The sequence below is a fragment of the Labeo rohita genome, chromosome 4 (assembly GCF_022985175.1).
Source record: "Labeo rohita strain BAU-BD-2019 chromosome 4, IGBB_LRoh.1.0, whole genome shotgun sequence".
Taxonomy (NCBI): Eukaryota; Metazoa; Chordata; class Actinopteri; order Cypriniformes; family Cyprinidae; genus Labeo; species Labeo rohita.
This window is the reverse complement of record NC_066872.1, coordinates 40,623,444-40,648,433: the sequence shown is the minus strand read 5'-3', so window position 1 is coordinate 40,648,433 and position 24,990 is coordinate 40,623,444. Positions and strand designations below refer to the sequence as shown.

General features: G+C 33.5%; 1 protein-coding gene across 8 annotated transcripts in view; it reads left to right on the top strand.

Moving 5' to 3' along the window:
• erc1b (ELKS/RAB6-interacting/CAST family member 1b) overlaps positions 1 to 24,990 on the top strand; it is a 256,072-nt gene that overhangs the window by 17,799 nt on the left and 213,283 nt on the right. For 3 of the 8 annotated variants that reach the window (XM_051107018.1, XM_051107020.1, XM_051107024.1), the window contains exons 3-7: positions 15,490 to 15,906; positions 20,867 to 20,941; positions 22,284 to 22,439; positions 22,989 to 23,081; positions 24,905 to 24,990. The exon at positions 24,905 to 24,990 is cut by the window's right edge and continues 82 nt beyond it. In XM_051107018.1, the coding sequence (XP_050962975.1) occupies positions 15,490 to 15,906; positions 20,867 to 20,941; positions 22,284 to 22,439; positions 22,989 to 23,081; positions 24,905 to 24,990 (827 nt within the window). The remainder of the gene's footprint in view (positions 1 to 15,489; positions 15,907 to 20,866; positions 20,942 to 22,283; positions 22,440 to 22,988; positions 23,082 to 24,904) is intronic. The other 5 variants (XM_051107022.1, XM_051107023.1, XM_051107025.1 and 2 more) reach the window with 2 other exon arrangements.

The following is a 24,990-nucleotide window of genomic DNA, read 5'->3' as shown; positions in this document are numbered from 1 at the left end:
CAGTAGATATAGAAAACAGCCATTACAAATTACAATTTCACTGTAATTTACGGTATTTTAAATCAAAATTTATATATTTTTTTAATCAAATTTATATAGCCAAAATATATGTAATATTTACTAATAAATTTATACAATAGATATAGAAAACAGTTACTGTAAATTGCAATAAGATTTCACTGTATTTTACAGTAGTTTTGATCAAATAAATATTCAATTTATGATCAAATTAAAAAAATAAAAAATTGTGGGAATGAGCATGCATACTTAAATATGCATGCTCACTTATATATACTTAAATACTTAAATTGAATAGAAATAGAAAACAAATATTCTAAATTGCAATAAGCTTTCATTGTATTTTACTGTATTTTTGATCAAATAAATGATCAATCGATCATTTAAAAAATGGGGAAATGAGCATGCACAGTTAAATATGCAATTACGTAGCTAACATATATGCATTTTTTACTAATAATTTAAAGAAGTACTGATTTATACTGTGTCATGCCGTATACTGTGACAGTCACTCTTTCTGTAATAAATATACCTTTCTAACTTTTATTTGTGATGCACATGAATGTGAGCATGTTGTTTTGTTCATTTGGATTCAAATGAACCTTATATACTTTCTTAAAAGTCTTTTTCTTCCAGTGCATTGTGAACATCTGCCGTGACATTCCCAGCATTAGCAAGCGCATTCAGACAGAGCAACCGAGCCAGTCGGCTCTCCATCAGTGTGTGTTTTTCATAAGCGTGCGTATCAGGCCTCTAAGGAAGCGGGAACAGATGGCAGACGCGGCTCCTGATGCGCTTACTGTAGTAGTGTTGTAAAAGGTCCAAAGATTCGCACCCCAATCCCACAATCTTCTTATCAAGTAGTGTCACTTTTCACAGCCAAGTTCCGCCCACACTAATATTCACCGTTCCGCTCCGACTGTTTGTTCCTAATCCCAAATGTTTGAGTCACATAGTCAGATGAGATGAGAACAGATAGTGTTGGGGTTTGTTTGCTGTGTCATGTCAGTAAATGTAACCTAGAAGGGTAGCAGATGGTCCAGGGTGGAGTCAGGGGTCATCAGGCTTCACACTCTCTCTCTCAGATGGAAATAAACATCACATGTTGAGCTCAATGACTAAGAATCATGGAAATTTCTTGCATGATTTACTTGTTCAGTGCTTCCTGTTGTCCTGCTTGGTCTGATTAAGGTTCGTGGGCTGTATTTGCTCATTATGTAATAGATAATCAGCTCATTACTCACAGGAGAATGACAGTGTCATACAATATGCTGTGTGTTTACACTGTAGGATCATAATGGAGCTGTAAACAACATAGACTTTGAGGTGATTGTCTCCCTGTCAGTATTCTGGTTAGTGGGTGGTCAGTAATGGGGGTTAAGGGCAAATATCTAATATCTAAATATCAAATATCTTAATCTTGAACATTTTGTGATTGCTGGTCTCCTGTTTAATATGATACAGCATTCATAGCCTTCTTATACAGTGTGTCCCTGCTTAAGTGCATATAAAATATTTAATACACTTATATCATATTTAATAACTTACATTTAGAAAATATATAATACTTTTTATAAATATAAAAATATACTTTTTTTTTAACATTTTGTGATTGCTGCTTTCCTGTCTAACACCATTCGTAGCCTTCTTATAGCGTACTCCTTTATATATATATAAAATATTATAGAAATTATTAATTATTTATTTTATATTTATTATAATATAAAATTTTTAAATATAAAATATATTTTAAATATTTTATTTTTTAAATATAAGTAAATAGTAAAAATTATAATTTATTTTATATATAAAAATATGTATGAATATGTGTTTGTGTATATAAATAAATTCATCTTAAAAAGGACATTTTTAAAAAGTTGTTTTTTTTTAAAAAATGGTTTATGAATTTTTAATTATATATCATTTAAAAATAAAATTGCTTTTGAAAAACTTAAATATTTATTTTTTTAAATATATATAATTGTTTTTAAAATTCCTATTATACACAGTTTAATTTATTTTCAACTTAAAACTGTGCTGTTTGTATTACAGACATGAATGAATATTTCAAAACAAATTGTATGGCTTGATTTTTTTTTTTTTTTTTTTTTTTTTTTTTTTTTTTTTGTTCCTATTACTTTTATAAGTGATCATATATGCACTTTTTGCTATAACAGATTCCAGCGATTTGCCATATCAGGAGACCTAAATCTCCTAGGTGTGCTCTTTTGACTTCTTCTAGTAAACAACCACCTAGTGACCAACCAAAACATCCTAGTAACCACATACCAACTCGCTAAAAATGACTCAGAACAAAGCTACGCCCTGACAGCCACACATCATCACAACTAAAAATCTAGTTTGTCTCTGAAAGAAACTGTCTGGAGTTTATTTTAGGCTTCTTAAATCACTCAAGTTTAAAAACAAACCATCTTCACTTACTCTAGTTTTGTTATTCAAGCAGTCTGGGCTGATTAAGGAAAGACTTGCGATATTTGGGTTATGCTATCTCTGCCATCTCATGAGCGATGTAGTAAAAAGCGTGGAAGAAAGAATGCAGGGACGACAGATCGTATTTTTATCCGTTCTCACCACGGGACTGTGAGCCGCTGCTCTTTGGCAGACGCGGCGGCCCTTATATGGAGTCTGGTCATGCAGGATAGGTGTGGAATGAACAGAATCCTTGCATATGGTTAGACAGACCTCCTCTGCTGCACTGTCCCGCTCTCCCTCATGCGTAGGGAAAACACTGAGAAAGAGTACGAGGGGCTGTGTTTGTTCTACTACATGCTCTGAACTTTTAAGCCTTGTGTTTTGGATCTCTGCTGCTTTGGATGCTGTGTGTGGCTAAGGGATTGGGAATGAGCAGATTTGTTTTGTCCACTACTACCGTACTTCCCAAAACCCCACTGACTGTACAGATGGCCCCTCTGACATCCTGCATTAAGATTAAGCCCTTGTGATCAGTCCATTCTTCCTGTCAGTCAGCAGGAGTCCCGCCCACCTTCAAGGTGTTTCTACTGTACTGACATGTTTATCTGTATTTGGACAGATCTGACCTAGAAGAAGCTGAAATGGTTTACTGTAAATGGAGTAATGCTGTACTGTGGTTATAGGATATCAGTTTCTAATCAGGCAAAGAGATGGATGTGTTTCTGAAATCATAACAAAAAAATATGGACTGTTTTCCAGACCATTAAAAACTTTTTGGAATTTTTGCATTTATTTTCATTGCAGGTTATGCTGATTTCTTTACACAGTTGTCGGTAGCATCAGATCTGTAGCATTTATTGTGCTGGATTTAATCTGAATATATTTTGATAAAATACATTTTTGTACATATATTGTGTACAATTATATACATAAATTGTATGCATATTCATACATTATTTTTATATTCATTTAAAAAAAATGAGATTAATGAGAGATAAATGATACATACAAAATAAAATTGTACCCAAAAAATAAAGGAAAAAAATATTTTTATATATTTTTATATTTTTATATATTTATTTATATATCAAATAATTTGAAATATTGCATTTATGTATTTTCTACATTAAATTTGCTTATTTTACTGCACAAATTCTACTTCTCATTTCTAGCATTTGAATTTAATTTAATTTTAGTTTATTTTAACAATGGTCAAATTCATTTAAAATATTGCATTTATATATTTTTTTTACATTAAATTACCCTATCTTAATGCACAAATTCTACTTCTCTAGTATTTGTTGTACTGAATTTTAATTTCATTTTAGTTTATTTTAACAATGATCAAATTATTTAAAATATTGTATTTATATATTTTCTATGTTAAAAAAGCCTATTTTAATGCACATATTCTACTTCTGAATTCTAGCGTTGTACTGAATTTTAATTTCATTTTACTTTATTTTAACAGTGATCAAATGATTTAAAATATTGTTCTGCAAAGTAAAACTAATTACAGTAATTATGTGTATGTATAAAATAAATAGTATATCTTTCTGCAATTTTTATATCTGTGTATATGTTTATTTATTTATTTGGCTTACCTTTTAGCTTGATATTTTATCATTTTTGGCATGCTATTTTAATTCACGTATAAATCTGGAGAGCAAAATCATACTTTTAACGTCCAGCCACTTTTAATCTGCTTTGCTGTAATTGAAAATGTCTGTTTTCAAATGATTATGCCGTCCGATGACGCCCTCCCCTATTCACATCTGGTTAATTACATAATCACATTCAGTCGTCTGGCTTTGCCTCCCTTCGAGGGCTTCATGACACAGCAAGTCTCGGTTGCCATGGTAGCCTTGCAATAGCAGACCCTCCGCGAGAGCCGGCCCAGATCTCAATGAGCCCTTTGAATCAGACTGTGGAGATTTTCTTTCCTAAACTCCATTAATATCAAGTTACTGTTCTGAATACTAAAATTCGACAGTGTGGCTTAGAGACTTTCCTTGGATATTAATTTGCTTTATATATACTTTATAATATTTGGATGTACGCACAGGCTTTTTAGAAACTATGACATGCAGTGGAGAAACAGCTGATGACCAAGCATTTGACAAAGCGAGGATGAGCTAGACCCTCATACGATACATGTGTGAATAGTACAGATGGCCTAAAGTCTGTGCTGATATTCTCAGACTCGAGGCAGGAGACAAGCTCTAATTGGTACAGTGGAACTGAATGATGGGCCTGTATTGTGATGGTGACCTGCAGGGTCCGACTGTGCGACTGGAAGGTTTCGAGGCAAGTCGATCGGGACACAACAGCGGCCCAGTAGGAGGCTGAGACACAGACAGACACGAAGAACAGAGCTAATTGGAGAGGTCTAGACTTAAAGGGGTCATATCACGGAAAATAGGATTTTCCTTTTTGCTCTTTTAAAATAGGAGTTTGTAGGCTAATTGCTTCTCTTCCAAAACCATCCAGTTTGCTTATTGCACAGGTTTGGAAAGTGACTCAGTTTCTTTGTGTTAAAGGAATAGCACAGGCCATACAGGATGTAGATGAGTTTGTTTCTTCATCTGAAGAGATTTGGAGAAAGTTAGCATTAGCACTTGCTTACCAGTGGATCCTGAATGCTTATTAAAAGGTGCCATCAGAATGATAGTCTCAATAATCCACAACATGACTTTAAATCAATTAATGTCTTGTGAAGCAAAACGCTGCATGTTTGTAAGAAACAAATCCATCATTACGGCATTTTAACTTTAAACTGTCGTAGGGCTGTCACTAATGATTGTTTTGGTAATCGAATAATCTGGCGATTATTTTGAGGATTAATCGAATAATCGGATAATTATAATTTAAAGGAAAAGTCCACTTTCAGAAAAACAATTCACAAATAATTTACTCACCCCCTTGTCATCCAAGATGTTCATGTCTTTCTGTCTTCAGTCGTGAAGAAATTATGGTTTTTGAGGAAAACATTTCATGATTTTTCTCCATATAATGGACTTGATTGGTGCCTCAATTTTGAACTTCCAAAATGCAGTTTAAATGCAGCTTTAAGGGGCTCTAAACGATCCGAGGAAGAAGGGTCTTATCTAGCGAAACGATCTGTCATTTTTTTCAGAAAATACATTTTTTAATACTTTTTAAGCACAAAAACTTGTGTAGCACAGGCTCTGGGATGTTCTCCTTTAAATACATATATAATAGCAATGAGGCAATAATAAGTAGTTTAAAATCAAGTAATCATATGGCTTTTATTGAATAAAACTGTTAAAATACATAATGTTTTATAACCAATAGAGCTAATGTACATTATGCAGTATATCAAATGCCTGCAGAGGGCGCCAACGGCTTGACAATTGTTTTTACACTTTAATACACAATCTAATCCGTGTTTAATATTGACTCAACAACATTTAATACAAATGTCCACTTAAACTTTAATATTTGGCCATTTATTTATTATAGAAACGCTACAGCCTCTGTGATTTCTTGAATATGTGGACATCAAAACGTGTAAACTCAGAGTGAGGGTTTGAGCTTTTATTTTGAATTTGCGATAAACCGAGAAAGCTAATGATGCGTTCTCCTGTTTTTGTGTAGGTTTGTAAACGATTTACCTTGCAAATCCGATGAAATGGCGCACATTGCCTTCCCAGATGAGCCTCAAACTCACAAAAACATGCAAAGATGTAGTTTGTGACGTTCACACATGTAAATCATAACAGTTTGTGCAGCAGTATTTACTGTGAAGGGAGCCACTCTGAGATGCAGCTACCTAACCTACACACATGTAAATAAAGCGCATATATTAAACCTGAATCGCATATATGTATTTAATTAAATCTTAGTGTTTGTGAATTCTATTATTACGATTTTTAAATGGGTTTAATATGTGGAATGTACGACTTCCGTTTTTTTTGCCGATTAGTCGACACAGGCAAAATGCAATCGAGGATTTTAAAATCTAATACTCGAATGGAATCGTTGCAGCCCTAAACTGTTGCTATTGGTCAAAATAGTAGTCGATAAACCACCATAATGCTGCTTCTGGTAAAAAAAAAATAAATCCCCGTTCTTCTTACATCAAAATCCACTGACATATGTGTTTACAACTGTTTTTGCTCATAAACATTGCTTGAACTGCATATTTCTCTTCTGATTCAGACAACTTTTCGCTTAAGAAAGCAATATTATGGGTAGTCGGAAGCAGCAGTTTTAAATTAAAATGGGTTTGTTTATTATAAACATGCAGCTTTTCGCTTCTCAAGATGTTTATTGATGGACTGGAGTCATGTTGTGAATTATTGTGTTTTTTTATCAGCTGTTTCTAATTCTGATGGCACCCATTCACTGCAGAGGATCCATTGGTGAGGTTATGCAATGCTAAATTTCTCCAAAGCTGTCCTGATGAAGAAACACACTCATCTATAGCTTGGATACCTTTGGATAGCAAATTTTCATTTTTGGGTGAACTATTCCTTTAAGCTTTGCACTATTATAGATAGATGTAACTGAGAGACTCACTGTTGTACAGACGTGCTGGAGACGATCTGTGAACCTCAGGTTCAGCTCTGTCACCTGATATCGCTGCCTCTGTGCGCTGTTGGTTTGCCGTTGGGTTCCCTCATTAGTCTGGGCGCACACAGGGAATGGAAATCAATTAATTAATGCGCTCACTATGATTTATTCATGATGTCGATCCAGCGTGAGGAATCGCCTCACCAGGTAGGAAAGAGCTCAGCATGCTATGTGGTAAAAGCTGGCCAAGTGGTGGAAAAACACCAGTCGTCCATTGTGCATCTGAATTGCTGTTTTCAGCTCATTATATTACATTTAAACGGTGAGGAAAACAGAATAGAATTTAGAACACTACTATTTATAATTATTTAGAGTATTAAAAGTGGGCGTTATATACTAGATTTAGCCTGACCTCATGTACATTAGGTGAATCAATGATAGAAAGATCTAGACCTTCTTCAGTACTCATTTCTGATGAAACATGTCTCTTAACCACTCTGGATTGTCTTAGTATGCTGAGTAAAAGGGAGGTGTGGCTCTAGCATTTTTGTGTGGGATTCTTGTTTTCTGGAACGTGTTAGTTGAAGGCAGTGCAAAGTGTTGTGACAGGCCAAATGAGTCTGTGCTGATTGGCAGAGCACCTCAGGTCAACTTCTGTGGCCCAGCCAACATTCATTGAATGCTGACGGGTCATTAAAGGTCAGAGGTCGCACATGCTCAAGATTAGTGTCCTCGCTATTAGGAAAACAAGGCCCACCGCTTTTCGTCTATCCTTAGTTTAGGTTCATTTAGAGTCTTCTGAAGACTGCGGGCTGCTGCTAAGTATCCCATCGGAGTTTAAATATCCGGCGGATTCCTCAGCCGTCTTTTTTTTCCCCTCTCTGCTGCATTCTGTGGTTTGGCATTCCCTCGAAAACATTCCATCTGTGGGGGTTGGACCGGGAAAGTCTGATCCTTCTAGTTAGGGGGGAAAAAACAAACACGTGGAGGAAAGTGGGAGGGCTGAAGGAAGGCCCTGTTAGCATCTGCTAAAGCTTCAACTGAGATGAATGGGAATGCTAACTATGCAAGCTTATATGTGCAATGGAATTAAAAAAAGTTAATTGTGACTAAACTTAGAATTGAGAGACGTTAAGTCTGAAATCATAATTGAGATAAAAAGATTGCGATTACTTTTTTATTACTTACTTGGTGCAAACAGGGCTTTCCCACAATTCTGAATTCTCAGAATTCTAAATGAATATTCCAGAATTCTGAGTCAGAATAATGAGATTTTAAACGTAGAATTGTGAGGGGGAAAAACTTTTTTTTTTTAATTCCGTTGCGGAAATAAGCTTTCATAGCTAAAACATGGCTATGTAGAGGGGTTTATTTGATTGTATACTTTCAGAAAAAAAATCCTATCAGTCAAAAGTTTTTGAACAGTAAGATTTTTAATGTTTTTTAAAAAAGACTCTTCTGCTCACCAAGCCTGCGTTTATTTGGTCCAAAAACATTAACGTTTTGAAATATTTTTTCTATTTAAAATAACTGTTTTCTGTTTGAGTATATTTTAAAATGTAATTTATTCCTGTGATTTCAAAGCTGAATTTTTAGCATCATTACTCCAGTCACGTGATCCTTCGGAAATCATTCTGATATTCTGATTTGCTGCTCAAATAAATAAATAAATAATATTCTATATTATAATTTCTATAATACTCTATATATTATAAAAAATTTCTGACTCCAAGCTTTTAAATGGTATAGTGCGTTGTGTTACAAAAGCTTTTTATTTCAGATAAATGCTGATCTTTGGATCTTTCTATTCATCGAAGTATCATGAAAAAAAATGTTGATAATTAAGTCTTAGAATGATTTCTAAAGGACCACGTGACACTGAAGACTGGAGTAATGATGCTGAAAATGTAGCTTTGATCACAGGAATAAATTACATTTGAAAATATATTCAATTAGAAAGCAGTTATTTTAAATAGTAAAAATATTTCACATTATTACTGGTTTGCTGTATTTTGGATCAAATAAATGCAGGCTTGGTGAGCAGAACAGACTTCTTTAAAAAACATACAAAATCTTACTGTTCAAAAACTTTTGACTGGTAGTATATAGGTACTAAATAAGGTACAAATCTATACCTTTTAAAATATTACCACCTTAGTTACAGCTTTTGTACAGCATTTATTCAATTGGTGTATCTTTTAGGTGTTCGTTTCCAGCCAGTTGTATCGCAGCAGAGTGCTTGTCTCTACCTTACAACTTGGTAGGAATATTTTCTTATTTTAGCTGTGGAATCAATCCCCTTTGGCAGTCTTGTCCGGCACAGCAAGCTTGTTTCATACTTTTTCCCACTGTGGTCTGTTCTTTTAAGCAGTCCTGAGTCTTTTGCCTGAGGCTGACCGATAGCTTTTTGTGTGAGTTATCACTCTGAGGCTCCATCCTCAGGCGATGGACTTGTAACAGTAGTATGTGAGCTCAGCTGTCTGTCATACTGTCAGGACTGTGTGTGTGTGTGTGTTCTGTGCGGTCAGTCTTGTGTGGGACCCTTGAGCCTGGAAAAAGGGAAGTGCAAATGCTGGCATCAGCGGTAAAAGTTGATATTAATGTGAATAAAATAAAAGTGCAAAGGCCTAAGGTATAAATATCACCTAGCTGTCAGCAGATATGAATCATCTGAACAAATTTAGAGGAATTTAGCATTACATTAATTGCTCTGCCCTGAATGGGTGCCATCAGAATGAAGAGTCTAAACAGCTGAACATCACAGTTATCCACAATACAGCTCTAGTGAATCATTTAAAGTGATAGTTCACTAAAAATGAAGATTACCCCATGATTTACTCACTCTCAAGCCACCCTAGATGTATATGACGTTCTTCTTTCAGAAGAATACAATTACAGTTATATTTATAAATGTCTTTGCTTTTTCGAGCTTTATAATGGCAGTGAATGGCTATGTGGATTTTAAAGTCCAAAAAAGTACTGTTTATTTTTCTGACACAAACACATTTGCTTCAGAAGGCCTTTATTAACCCTGTGGAGCCATGTGGAGTACTTTTTATGATGGATGGATGCACTTCAAAAAATTCAAAATCTCAACAGCCATTCACTACCATTATAAAGCAAGAGATTCCGGTTTTAAATATTTCTATTTTTCTTAAACAAACACATTGATTCACTCCAGAAGGCCTTTTATAAATCCCCTGGAGCCATGGAGTACTTTTTATGATGGATGGATGCACTTTATTGGACTTCAAAATCTCAACACCCATTCACTATCATTATAAAGCTAGAGATTCCGGTTTATAAAGTTTTAAATATTTCTATTTTTCTTAAACAAACACATCGATCCACTCCAGAAAGCTTTTTATTAATCCCTCGGAGCCATGGAGTACTTTTTATGATGGGTGGATGCACTTTATTGGATTTCAAAATCTCAACACCCATTCACTGCCATTAAAAGCTAGGGATTATGGTTTATAAAGTTTTAAATATGTTTATTTTTCTGAAACAAACACATCGATTCACTTCAGAAGGCATTTATTAACCCCCCCAAAGCTGTGTGGAGTATTTTTATGATGGATGGATGCTCTTTTTTTGAACTTCAAAATCGCAACACCCATTCACTGCCATTATAAAGCTTGGAAGAGCCAGGACATTTTTTTAATATAAAAGTCATATACACCTAGGATGGCTTGAGGGTGAGCGAATCACAAGGTAATTTTCATTTTTAGGAGAACTTGTGAAGCAAAACGCTGTGTGTTGTAAGAAACAAGTCCATAATTAAGGTGTTTTAGCTTTAAACTTGCTTCTACAAGTCCGTAATCCATAAATAACGCTTCAGCCACTGAAAAAGTGGTGTGGTGTGGATTACTTTTAGATTATTGTGATGTTTTTATGAGCTGTTTGGACTCTCATTCTGACGGCACCCATTCACTGCAGAGTATCTGTTGGTGAGCAAGTGACGTAATGTTAAGTTTCACCAAATCTTCTCAGCAAATTTTCATTTTTGGGTGAACTATTGCTTTAATAAAAGTGACAAAATGCAGTATATTAAATGCTAGAGGAACTTTGTGATTGAGAGTGAATGTGGTAAGGCATATTTGAGTTGAATGTCTGCAGGAAGTATCAATCCCAGTGCCCAATCTTTAGGGTGGGGTGATTTGCTTGAAGTGTAGGAGTGGAGATTAGAGACAGGACAAGACATAGGACAAACCTTTCCACCAGACAGGATGTGTGATGTGGCGCGAGGCGATGTGGAGTGGAAAGAAAAGACACGATGGATGTCTTCAATTGCACAGACTGCTATCAATGTGTGAGAGAAATCCAAACCACTGCATGCTCTGATAAATGGTTTGTTGATATTGCTATTGATCTGATGTTTGTGTCTGATCGGTGTCTGCTCACATTTATAGCCCCATAGGAGGCGTTCAGACTGGTCTTGGGTTTCAGTTGATTGCCATTTTAATATAATATCACCATGTACAAAGCCTGCAGGCCTAATGGTAACTTCATTATGGTGCATTGGTTCTTGTAAGAGTGTTGATGTTGTCCATCACTATAATACACTACGGAGGCCTGTTTGCAGTCTGTTCTCATGGGCCTGGCCTTTTCACCTCTGTCCCGTCTTTGTGCCTGCTTTCCCATCATGCCTCTGACCCTGCTTGTCAGGCTTTTAGGTTTTCCTTAGTGCAACTGGCACTTTTATGTTAATATATAAAGAATAAAAAGATCAAAGGGAAGATTTAAGATGTGTTAGATCCCTGCTTTGTCCTGTCAGAGGTTTTATTCCCCTTCATTTTGAGTTAAAGGCTGGCCGATGCTTCGTATTGATTTCTGTGTGCCATGTCTTGCTCTTTAGAAGTGATTTCACAAGTAAGGCATAAATCAGGCTTTCTTCTGAATCATGGTTCATGTAGTTCTTCCAAAAGACAAGATAAGTTTTTAAACAGGTCTGTTTGGAAAACGGGGGTAGCAGAAGGATGAAGAATTGTAGTTTGTCTAATTTTAAGAATGACATAATCTACAATTTTGCCTCCTGTTTACATTTTACTTTCTTAAAACTAGACATAATCTACAATTCTTCATCCTTCTGCTACCTCTTTTTTCAGTTAAAAGCCTATTAGGGGACATGATGAATAAATAAATAAATCTTAAAAAAAAAAATTCTTTTCACATTTAAATGTAAAAATAATTTAAAATATGATAATTATGAAAGTCCGTTCTCTGTCCATACGTAAATACATTTTAATATTTTATACATTTTAAATATTTATTGGATTATTTATAAATATAATTTATTAATGCATTTATTCATTATATATTTTAATTATTTCTAAATAATAAAAATAAGTAAAAATACTGATTTTTAATTGTTTGTTGTTTAAATAGCTGTGTACATATAAATGTATATTTATTTTTGTTTTTATTTTTTATAAATATTATTTGTTCATTAAGTTTAATTTGTTTTATTTATTGATAAATATTATTTATTAATTTACAATATAAATATACATTTTATTTATCCATTTGTTAATTTTATTTAATTTATGCATTTTATTGATAAATATTGTTTATTCATTTACACACAATATCTAAAAATATTTACATTTACAAAAATGTGACAATTAGGAAAAGTCAGTACTGTATCCATAAATAAATACATTGTATTTATCTTTTGATTTAATTAATTATAAATATTATTCATTTATTTTTTTTATTTATTTGTACTTTTATACATACATACATATTTATTTATTTATTTATTTATTTATTTATTTATTTAAATGTAAAAATAATTTAAAACTATTACAAAAAATATACAAATATAATAAAAATATTACAACTCAGTACTTTGTCCACATGTTATTTTTTATTTTCTACTTTTTAATTATTTAATTATTTATTCATAAACATAATTTATTAATGTATTTATTTTAGATATATATATATATTTTTTTAACATATTGCTTATTTATTCTAAATTTAAGTGCTGTATCCATATATAAATACATTTTATTTTTGTTTTTATTTTTAAAAATATTATTCATTCATTTGTTCATTTTATTAAATTTTATGTATAAATATTATTAATTTACATTAAAACTATACATTTACAAAAATTGTGACAGTTATGAAAAATGTTTTTATTTATTTTATTTATACCTTTTATTTATAAATATTTATTCATTTAAATTAAAAAATAGTAATAGACAATACACAAGTATTAAAATTCAATACTGTGTCCATATATAACTACACTTTATTTATTTTGAACATTTTATTTGAATAATTAAATGAAAAAATAATTTAAAACATGGCTAAATAAATAAATAAATCTTTTTTCTTTGTCTACCCCTCCGTCGCTTTCCCTCACTCTTTCTTTCTTTTCCAAACGCACACACGCTCCCACACGACAGAGATAACAGCAGCCAGAGGAGACTAATGAATAATGTAGAGTCCTGTCTCTGTGGTGCCATTAGAAACTGTTGAGAATATAAAGTCAATATTTACAGAGTAACACAGCCATCAGTGTCTCTTTCTGTATGTGTCTATGTATAATTCAAAACCTTTTACCGAGGACCATAACTCACTCTTTTATAAGACTATTACTTTATTGTGTCTGTAAGGTGTAAGGTGTTTGTCTAAAGTGCATGCTGTCCTCTTCTTATATGTAAATAAGTTTGTCATACTTAAAGGGAAGTGACAACGCACCACCTGTCTCACGTCACGAGTTCAAGGAGGAGCACCCGTTGCTGTCTTCACGTGGAAATCAGACTAAAACATGCACAAAATCATACCTGCCTAAATGAAACCCCTCTTTCTTGTTACACCTGAGTGCATGTTTTCGGCAGTGACGTTTTCCTGCAGTGTAAGGGAAAAGCTTGTAACCATGGTGACGCCTGCAGACATATTCATGACTATTCTTAAATTCATGCCCTCTGGCCTTCCTGAACACCTTTTACCTCCTCCTTGTTGCAGCGTAGCTCTTCTAACTGCTTTTCTGGTCCTCTCTGAGGTCGACGGATAGCATGAATCCCTCTCCTTTGGGACTTGTTGTTCAGTGTGGTTGGAGAGCGCGGCCTGTATTTACCCTGTGGTCTCTAGAGAGCTGTTCCAGGTGGAAGTAATAGCCGTCTGTCTTTAGAGCTCTAAAATGCACTCAAACCCCCAGAGGTGCAGTGTCCTGAGTACATCCTTACAGCTGATGTAGCGTTTAAAAAATTTCTGGAGGAGTTTTAGGGAATTAATACAATAATTTATTCATTTTGTGTGTGTGTATGAAAGTGTCTTATCTTGCTATGGCATGGTTAACTGAATCAGTATGTAGTAGTATGTATGTATGTATGTATGTATTTATTTATTTGTTTGTTTATTTAGTTTTTTGTTCATATTTGCTTTATTAGTGTTAAATGTATTTATTTTATTAGTTTATTTATATATATTTGCTTTTATTTGTGCGTATTTTTAAGCTATTTATTTAGTAATATTTTTTGCATTTATTTATTTGTTGATTGATTGATTTTATTTGTATTCATTAATTTATTGTTTTCTAACAAATAAAACAATAAATGAATGAATAAATAAATGAATGCAAAAAATATGAATAACTAAATAAATAAACAGCTTAAAAATAAGCATTAATAATAATAATAATTTTGGTTTTAATTTATTTTAGTTTTTAATTATTTGTATCTGTTTTTATTTGTGGTTAGGTTATTTATTCATTCATATTTATATTTACATTAATTAATTTATTTATTAGAGGCCAAGCCACTAAGGCACAGGGCCCTATTGTTTTTTTTAGTTTTGTATTTATTTTAGTTTTTATTTATTTATATCTGTTTTTATTTGTGTTTATTTGTTTGGGCTATTTACTTTTTTTGTTTGCATTTATTTATTTTTATTTATTTCTAGCTGTTTTTATTTGTATAGGTTATTTGTTTATTTTCTTTTATTTTTGTGTGCATTTGTTTATTTTTATTCATTTATTGGTTTATTTATACAGTTTTGTTTTTAATTTATTTAATTTTTTATTTATGTCTGTTTTTATTTTGTTTGTTTAGGTTCTTATGTTTGTATTTATGCCTTCATTTATCGTTTTATTTGTTTATATCTGTTTTTATTTTTGTTTATTTATTTATTTATTTTCATATTTGTATGTTTGCATGTTTATTCATTTATTGTTTTATTTAATTTGCATTTATTTTTAATTATTCATATATTGTTTTATTTATTTATTTAGTTTCTATTTTTTTTGTTTTTATTTATTCATGTTTTTATTTGTTTATTTGTTGTTGTTTTTATTTATGCCTATTTTTATTTTATTTTATTATTTATTTTTAACTTCGATTACAAATGTAAAATTTAATTAGTTGTTGTACTTTTTTTTTTTTTATTATTATTATATCAGATACATATAGCCAGAATTTTAGTATTGCAAGTTTGTTGCAAGACACTGTTATTTACATAACCTTATCTCTTATTCATATGTTTAATCTGCAGCATCTCCAGATGACCATCCAGGCCCTCCAGGATGAGCTGCGGATCCAGAGAGATCTGAACCAGCTGTTCCAGCAGGACTCCAGCGTTCGTCCCGGCGAGCCCCTGACCGCTGAACTGACCGAGGAGAACTTCCAGCGCCTGCACGGTGAGCATGAGCGGCAGGCCAAGGAACTTTTCCTCCTGAGAAAAACTCTGGAGGAGATGGAGCTGCGCATCGACACTCAGAAACAGACGCTGTGTGCTCGAGACGAGTCCATCAAGAAGCTCCTGGAGATGTTGCAGAGCAAAGGGCTGTCGGCCAAGGCCAGCGAGGAGGATCATGAGAGGACGCGGAGACTGGCCGATGCCGAGATGCATATCCATCACCTGGAAAGCCTTTTGGAGCAGAGAGAGAAGGAAATGGTCTTGCTGAGGGAGGTAAGAGCGCTACTGAACCTCAGAAAACCATTATGTAACACTTATGCAACTTTTAACCTCTTAAAGGGACAGTTCACCCAAAACTGAAAATTTAGTGTTAATTTACTCCAAGATGTAGGTGATTCCTTTGGAACAGTAAAGACGATTATTAGCTGAAACCATGCTTCTTGTTGATTCATAAAATGCAAGTGAGTGGCTGCCTGTTTTTCGGAATCGAAAAAGCCTATCAAGGAACACAAAATTAATACCCATGGCCTTATGAAGCAAAATGACCAGTCTGTGCAAGAAACTGAACATTATTAACAACTTTATTACCTGTAATGCATAACTTCAGGTTTGCGAACTTCCCTTATTTGAACATAGATGTGAGAACGGTTGCAGTTTACTGTGAAGTAAAAAAAAGTACTGTATTTAAAATATTCTGTATAAAACAAATCCTAGTAGTTTTGAATCTATAAAATCAAGCCGTATGTCTAACTAAGTTATGTTCCAAATTTGAAGTTGATATCACAAAAATTGAGGTTCCTGTTTTGTTCAGGTGCTACATCAAAAATAGTGCCTAACCAAAAACAAAAATAAAATTTTAAAAGCATTTTCCTATCAAAAATGTATGGAAGCCCACTGAAAAAAAAAAAAGGAAAAAAGGTAAATGCGAATTTTTTTTTTTTTTTTTTTTTTTTTTTTAATTTATTTATTTATTTATTTTTTTTTTTCCCTCTCACAACTTTGTAATACACACTCACAGTTCTGACTTCTTTTCTTAGGATTGTGAGAATTAAAAATGCAATTGTATGTTATAAAAAGTCAAATATTGCAAGATAAAAGTCCGAATTGCAAGTTTATATAATGCAATTCTGAGAAAAAAAAGTCAGATTTGCCAGTTTATTTTTTCAGAATAGTAGAATATAAACACACAATTGCGAGAAAAAGATAAACACTCACAATTTAGATTTTTTTTCTTGCAATTGCATGTGAATTTGCATGTCCTTATTCTGACTTTTTTTCTTGCAATAAAAAAAATATTACAATAAAATTACAATTGCAAGAAATAAAGTCAGAATGGAAAGATACAGATTGTAAAAATGTGCTTTTCTGATTTTTTTTTTTTTTTCTTACAAATGTTTTGTGTCAAAACTGTGAGTTTATATCATGCAACTCAGAGAAAAAAATTTGCAATTGTGAGAAAAAAGTCAGAATTGTGAGATAAAGTCACAATTGCCTATTTATTTTTAATTTAGTGGCAGAAATGGGCTTCCACACAAATGCATAAATTTAAGTCACAGTATTACTAAGGTCACAAAATAGTCACCAAATATGGACTCTTGAGACTTAGGCTTTTCCAACAATATGCATTTTGTCAAGAAGTTTTGATTCCACTATATTTAACTTTGTAATGTGACACTTGACTCCGCCCACTAAGGGGAGGAGCCAGCCAAAATAATTTAAATACCATTTCCACATAATGCAGTGTCTATTTTCAAAACTCTTTTGACAGGATGAATTTTGAGTGTTCGAATGATATATCATGTTTACTAAAATCGCTGACAGTCAACAGGTTAATCAACCAAGTGTATACAAATCTGCTGTTCACTAGGATTAAATATGTTGTCAATTCAGCATCATGTAAATGACTGTTGTGGATTGAATAACCGATCCGAACAGCTGCTCTGACAGCACTTGGTCATTTATCCAGAGATGATTCGCAGTAAAATGTTTTCGCTAAGACTCCCAATTATGATGATGATGAATCAAGGGCTCTAGATTAGTCATTTTAAATTGCGCCGGACGAGCGAGTTTACAGAGAGAGCGGGAAACCTGTTACAAATTGAAGGCATTGAACATTTGTTGCTATAGAAACGGGAGAGACTGAAAAGAACATTGATGAAAGGAGACACAGATGTTACTGAGTGCAAAAACGGTTAGTGTGGCGGGAGACACATTCATCACATTTAGTTTAACGTAGTAGTTTATCTAGGAGTGAAGCTGATTGAAGTTGTTTCAAGTTCAACTAAAATTCCCAGTCGGATTTGTTAAGTAATAAAGTTGCTTAGTTTGTAATACCTAACCCGGAAGAGAATTAGCTTTGGAGTCGCGGGTTCCCTGGGGAATTTTCAATGGACTTTTAGCATAGCAGATTTGATTCATGAGTAAAATAAGAGAAGTTCATGTTTTGTTGATATAAATATCGTCCCAATGATGTGAGTTAATGTCCTTGAGGAATCATTTTAGTGCTTATTTGCTGTTTGTATCCCTTCATCATTGTTAGAATGGGATGTAATGCTGTCAGCAGGCTTTTACAGTGGTTATGTAGTTTTCAAAGGAGTTCTGTCTGGCATCCCTCTTTGTATTTTTGTCAGGCATCTTCTGAGACAGCCAGCAGTCAATAGCAGGACTTTGGCAACAGTGACATCTAGTGGCCAGTTAATGAAATGACACAGTTAACTCTAACCAGGACACGCAGTTCATTACATTTTCTTAGGACTTGAAAAAAGACTTTGATAAATAGAGCTGACATATATATAATGTATAAAGTGTAACAATTTTGTGATACATAATTATGACAAAAAAAATAAAAACCTTGACAGGTTGATCAAGATTGATTTATTGAGTTATTTATTCACATAATGACCACCTAGCATGCTTATAACTTGGCAACCAACAACCCTCTAAACTACTACTGTTCAAAAGTTTGTTTTTTGTAAAATTCTTTATTGTTTTTAAAAAGTATTTTATAGTATCTTACAGAAATATAGTAAGACAGCAGTATTGTGAAATACTATTACAATTTTTATTTGAATATATATATATATATATATATATATATATATATATATATATATATATATATATATATATTTAAAAAAAGATATACTATAAAATATTTAAATTAATAATTTAATTCAGCAAAGCTAAATTGAGGGTCACAGTATTCTTCATACACAGTATTCTTCATAAATCATTCTAATACGCTGATTATGAATGTTAAAAACAGTTTTGCTGCCTAATATTTTTGTGGAAATTGTGATAAATCAATTTTACAGAATTGTTCCAATAGAAAGTTCAAAATAACAGCATTTATTTCAAATAATAATAATAATAATAATAATATTTTGTGACTATAAATGTCCTTACTGTCTGTTTTGAGAATAAAATCTTTTATTATTCATTCATTTATTCATTCTTTTTTTTTTTTGTTTGTCCCCTGAAACTCACTCAGGTTTTTAAATTTTTTTTTAGTTTAGTTTTTTTTTTTTTTTTTTTTTTTTTTTTGCTTTTGTTTTAGTGGTTTATTTTTTATTTAATTTTATTATTTATTCATTCATTTTTTTTTTTTTAAATAAAATGCTTGCCCCCTGAAACTCACTCAGATTTTATTTTATTTTATTCTATTTTATAATTTTTTTTATTTTATTTTATATATGTTTTTTACTTTATTTTATTTTTTACTGTTTTTGTTTTGTTTTGTTTTGTTTTTTATTTTAGTATTCATTCATTCATTCATTCATTTTTTTTTTAAATAACAGACTATGCTTGCCTCTGAAACTCACTCAGATTTTATTTTATTTTATTTTATTTTACTTTTCAGTAGGCTGACTGGTAAACGCATGATAAAATGTGTCTCAATGCAGTGTCATCAGCCATTACTCTAGTCTTCAGGGTGACAGAATCCTGATTTGGTGAACAAGAAACATTTTAATTTTTTAATTATGTTGAAAACAGTTTTGTTGCCTAATATTTTGTTGAAATTGTATTGTAATTTTATTGGATTGGAAATTGTACCTTTTTTTCAGAATTCTTTGAAAATTCAAAATAGCAGCATTTATTTGAAGAAATAATAGTTGGTGACATTATAAATATATTTACTGTCAGTTTTGATCAATTCAATGCATTCTTATTAGTAGATCTAGTATTGTAACATGCTGTGGTGTCAGCGAGTTGAGTGCCACTAAATGCTGTGGTGCGCGATTAGAGCGTTACAGGTGAAGTCTGGGCTAAAATAATGATTTGGACAGAGATCAGAAGAGCATTTTAGGTTATTTATTAGGGCCTCCAGTTGGACTTCAGAGAAGAGGTGGAAATAAACTAATAGCCCTTCTTTTAATCTAGTGATTTAAATTTCTTCCTTTGCCAACGACTTACTGGAACTGTTAGTAAAAATGCCCGTGTCATGGAAAACTGGGATTTTTCCCCCTCTTTGTTTCTTTTAAAAGCATTCGGTGCGTTAAATCGACATAGTGTAGTGTTCACACTGTAAACCTCCCTCCCAAAACCACCCAGATATTTCAGTGCCTCTTCTATATTCAGCAACAGTGTTCATTTACATACAACTCTTAAAGGTACAGTAAGAAAAAAATCACGTAATAAAACATATGTTTTATTTTCCATGAGCATTTTTGATTTCAGCAGTGTCCTGGGAACAGATAGTAATGCCGTAGCTCTTTTAGACAGCGTCTTTCAACAGTTACATTCCCTGAAGCATTCTCTGCTTTCCATATGCTTCCTGTGACTGCACACGTGTATATGCATGGCTGTTTTTCCATGCCTGTCTGTGTGCATTTATATCTGATGTGTTTGGTGTCCAGACTTTGTGTTTGAATGATGATTTTAAGGTCTTTAATTGCCCGGAGCATGCAGGCTGGCTGCGTCTCTTTGTGTTTTGGTAGACATTGGATTCACTCTATTTGTCAGTTGCTCGGTACATTATCTTTTTCATAAGGGACTCAGTCATGCATAAACACTCAAACCAGTGGACTGAAAGTGTCTCTTCTGCCGCAGATGCAGAGCTGAATTTACAATTTGGCCGTGTAAATCAAAAGTCTGAGTTATTTTGTTATCAGCGTATGGTTTGGACATAATGTGGGGTGGTATGGATCCGCATCAGCTGATGGCTGCTGACAAAGGAGGCTGTTATTATCCTGTGGTTTCACCTCATGATCCTCGTCTCATGTTTTCTCCTCAGGATCTTCACAGACGATTTGAGGGAGCTCCAGAATCTGCCAAAACCAAGGCCTTGCAGACTGTCATCGAAATGAAGGCAAGTGTGTGTTTGTGTGTGTGTGTGTTGTGTTGTAAGTAAATCCCAAACTGTAGTGTTCTTTCCAAGTAGGGCAGATTCCTTTACAAATAATGTGATCTAAACTACAACCTCCTCATATTCCAGTTTTGTAATTGTACACTAATGCTCAAAAATTTGGAGTTAGTAAGACTCCTATTCATCAAGGACACAATTGATCAAAAGTGACTGTAAAGACATTTATAATATTACAAAGGATTTCTGTTTCAAATAAATGCTGTTCTTTTGAACTTTCTATTCATCAAAGAAGAAAAAATGGTTTCTACAAAAAAATATTAACCAGCACAGCTGTTTTCAATATTGATGATATTAAGAAATGTTTCTTGAGCAGAAAATCTGCATATTAGAATTAGATTAGATTAGATTAGATTAGATTTCTGAAGGATCATGATGCCGAAGACAGCTTTTTCCAAAGTACAGCAAAAACTTCAAAATTTTGAAATATTTTTACTATTTAAAATATCTGCTTTCTATTTGAATATATTTTAAAATGTAATTTATTCCTGTGATCAAAGCTACGTTTTCCGCATCATTACTCCAGTCTTCAGTGTCACATGATCCTTCGGAAATCATTCTAATATGCTGATTTGCTGTTCAAGAAACATTTTTATTATTATCTTTATCAATATTTAAACAGTTAAGTTCATTTTTTTCTTCAGGATTCTTTGTATAGAAAGATCCAAAGATCAGCATTTATCTGAAATAAAAAGCTTTTGGAACATTATATAAACTATACCATTCAAAAACTTGGTTAAGAAATTATAGAAATGAATTATTTTATTTAGCAAGGATGCTTTAAGTTGATCAAAAGTGATGGTTTATAATGTTACGAAAGATTTCTATTTCAGATAAGTGCTGTTCTTCTGAACTTTCAAAGAAACCTTGAAAAATTCTACTCATCTGTTTTTAACATAATGATAATACATGTTGTTTGAGCAGCAAATCAGAATATCAGAATGATTTCTGAAGGATCACGTGACTGGAGTAATGATGCTAAAAATTCAGCTTTGAAATCACAGGAATAAATTACATTTTAAAATATATTCAAACGGTTATTTTAAATGGTTAATTTGGTTTTTTGTTTTGTTTAGTTTTTTTTTCTGTACTTTGGATCAAATAAATGCAGGCTTGCATTAAACACATTAAAAATCTGTTCAAAAACTTTTGACTGGTAGTGTATGTTTTAAACACTTCTGTATAATAAACTAGCCCCTTGATAGGATATTAAAAGTTTTGCACTTTCACGTCCTCCACTCCTCGCCTTTGTCCGTCTCCACCTCAAACCTCTCTCTGATCTCCGCAGGACTCTAAGATCAGTTCTCTGGAGCGCGGCCTGAGGGACCTGGAGGACGAGATACAGATGCTCAAGTCAAACGGGGCTCTCAGCACGGAGGAGAGAGAGGAAGAGATGAAACAGATGGAGGTCTACCGCAGTCACTCCAAGTTCATGAAAAACAAGGTAGAACCTGCGGCTCATGGGAACTACAACTGTTTTGTTACGGTGCTTTTTTTTAACCTGCGCAGGTCACACGCTATTTAAGCACAGATTTATTGTTTATGACTCTTTGTTAGGGTTGAATACGTCCAGGCGTCATGTGTTGTTTTTAATATTTACTCTGATACTAGTGTTATGGTGTGGTGTGTATTACAGCTAGATAAAGAAGCATTAAATTGCCAACTAACTTTTTTTGGTTGGATTTTAAATTGGTTTTTATTTTTGCTTTTATAGTATTTTTAAATATTATTTTGATTCATTTTATGGTTGTTATTTTCTATATGAAATCTTGCTTTTTTTCCAAAAAAATTACCATTTTTATTGACATTTAATTGCAGCTAAATGGCTAAATCGTAACCGCATGTTACGGCCTGTGTGGTGAATGCTGATTGGTTTGGTAACGCTGATGACATCACGTGAACGTGGGTGGTGTTTGGTTGGGCGCTGGTTGTGCATGCGAGCTGGTGGTTGGTGATTGGTGGTTGTTGCAGTAACGGCGCCCTCTCCTGACAGGTAGAGCAACTGAAGGACGAACTGGCGCAGAGTGAAGCGCAGGGCGAGGAGCTGAAAAAGCGGGCGGCTGAGCTGCAGCAAGAGGTCTCTGCAGTAAGAAACCCAGAGAACCGGCTTAGAACACGCACAGCTCTGCTTCCCTCACCAGAGAGCGTCTCGCCCACTCAGACCCCAGATAGAGATTCACGCTAAGCCCGCTCACAGACTGGCACTTTAGCTCAAGGCGTTTCTTTGTTTTTTGTTTTTTCTGCGACGGTTTCACTGTATAAATGTGACCCTGGACCACAAAACCAGCCTTAAGTCGCAATATTTATGTTTGTAGCAATAGCCAAAAATGCATTGTAGGGGTCAAAATGATCAATTTTTCTTTTATGCCAAAAATCATTAGGATATTAAGTAAAGATCATGTTCCATGAAGACATTTTGTGAATTTCCTACCATAAATATATAAAAACGTAATTTTTGATTAGTAATATGCATTGCTAAGAACATCATCTGGACAACTTTAAAGGTGATTTTCTCAATATTTAGATTTTTTTGCACCCTCAGATTAAATAGTTGTATCTTGGGATAATGTATAAATGTCAGTATTAAAAAATTGATCATTTTGACTGGTTTTGTGGTCCAGGGTCACAAATTTCTGATTTATAGAAGCCATGAAGGGGAAGGTGAATTTATTATTTTAGATCTTTTTTAAATATATTAATGTATTATTTCACATTTATTTTAATGACTGACTTTAGGTAACAATAACAACACTGACTGTTTGTTTCAGTCACATTTTCTATATTGGTGCATTCATTTTTTCATACTAATTGATCATCTCAGTCTTTTTTCCCATACTAAATTCAGCTTAAACCGAACTCGAAAAAGAAAGTCATTGGAAATGTGCTCTTGGACACAAAGACAAGCAGTCCCAACACTTACATTTATCAACGAAGGGAGTGAACAGTGGAAATGGTCCTAGGGCAGTAAAGGGAACTGATCAAAAATATTCACTTTCGAGTCTCGACTACTTATCAGCATCCGCCTGTCGTCACCAATAGCGAGATCGGTGGGCGGCATTGGTTTAGGCCTGCGGGTGAAGTCTCAGGGTTTCTCTGATCAGGAAAGCAGAGTCGCCCAACGCTGTGCCGAAAGGTCGGACGCCACACTAGACTCCCACGGTGCTTTTTACCCGTCTCGCTTTCTTTTCCTCTATCTCTTTCTCTCTTGTTTGTAGCGCTGGTTGGAGTAGAGCACTAATGTCCACGAGGCTTGACTCTTTCCATCACTCTGAATTGTCTCTCCTGCCGTCTTCTGTGCCTGCGCACGCCTGTTTTCACTAGGGTGACTGGCAGCAAGTAGAGATACAGCTTTAGGCCATGCTAACCTGCTATAGCTGCCCCAGTGCATGCTGGGAATGTCAAGACTGTGATGTGTGTCTTTATATTGGCAATGAACACTTCTCTGTTTTATAACTCTTTGTTTAATGTCTGTTTATGGAAACATGGATGTAAAATTCTACTGAACTCAAATGCTTCAACTGATGTTTGTTTTTTGTGAAAAGACTGAGCATTATGGAGTCATATGTGTATTATCCTTTTTTGAGCTCAGTGCATTAAGTTTTTCTGTTTGCAGGAATTGCTGTATGCTAAAAATAACCTGGTAATGCTCTGTTTCTGCAGTGTCTTAATCAACAGATTTGCAAGTTTAATTTGTCTAATATGTGTTTAGATTACCCTACATCAGGGTTCTCACTTGAAATGTTTAAAAAAATCATAGGTTTTGTTTCCACGTCAGACCTGCAACTACAGATTTCATTCTCTTTTATGCTTTTAAAGCAAAACATTGCTGCATTTTTGTTGAAATTGTGAGATTTCTGAAGAGGTTTCTGAGTTTTCCACATACTTACACTGAATATTTGTGTTGCGCAGATTGACCAGGTGAAGCAGGATCTCTCCAGGAAGGACACTGAGCTCTTGGGCCTGCAGACTAAACTAGAGACGCTCACCAATCAGTT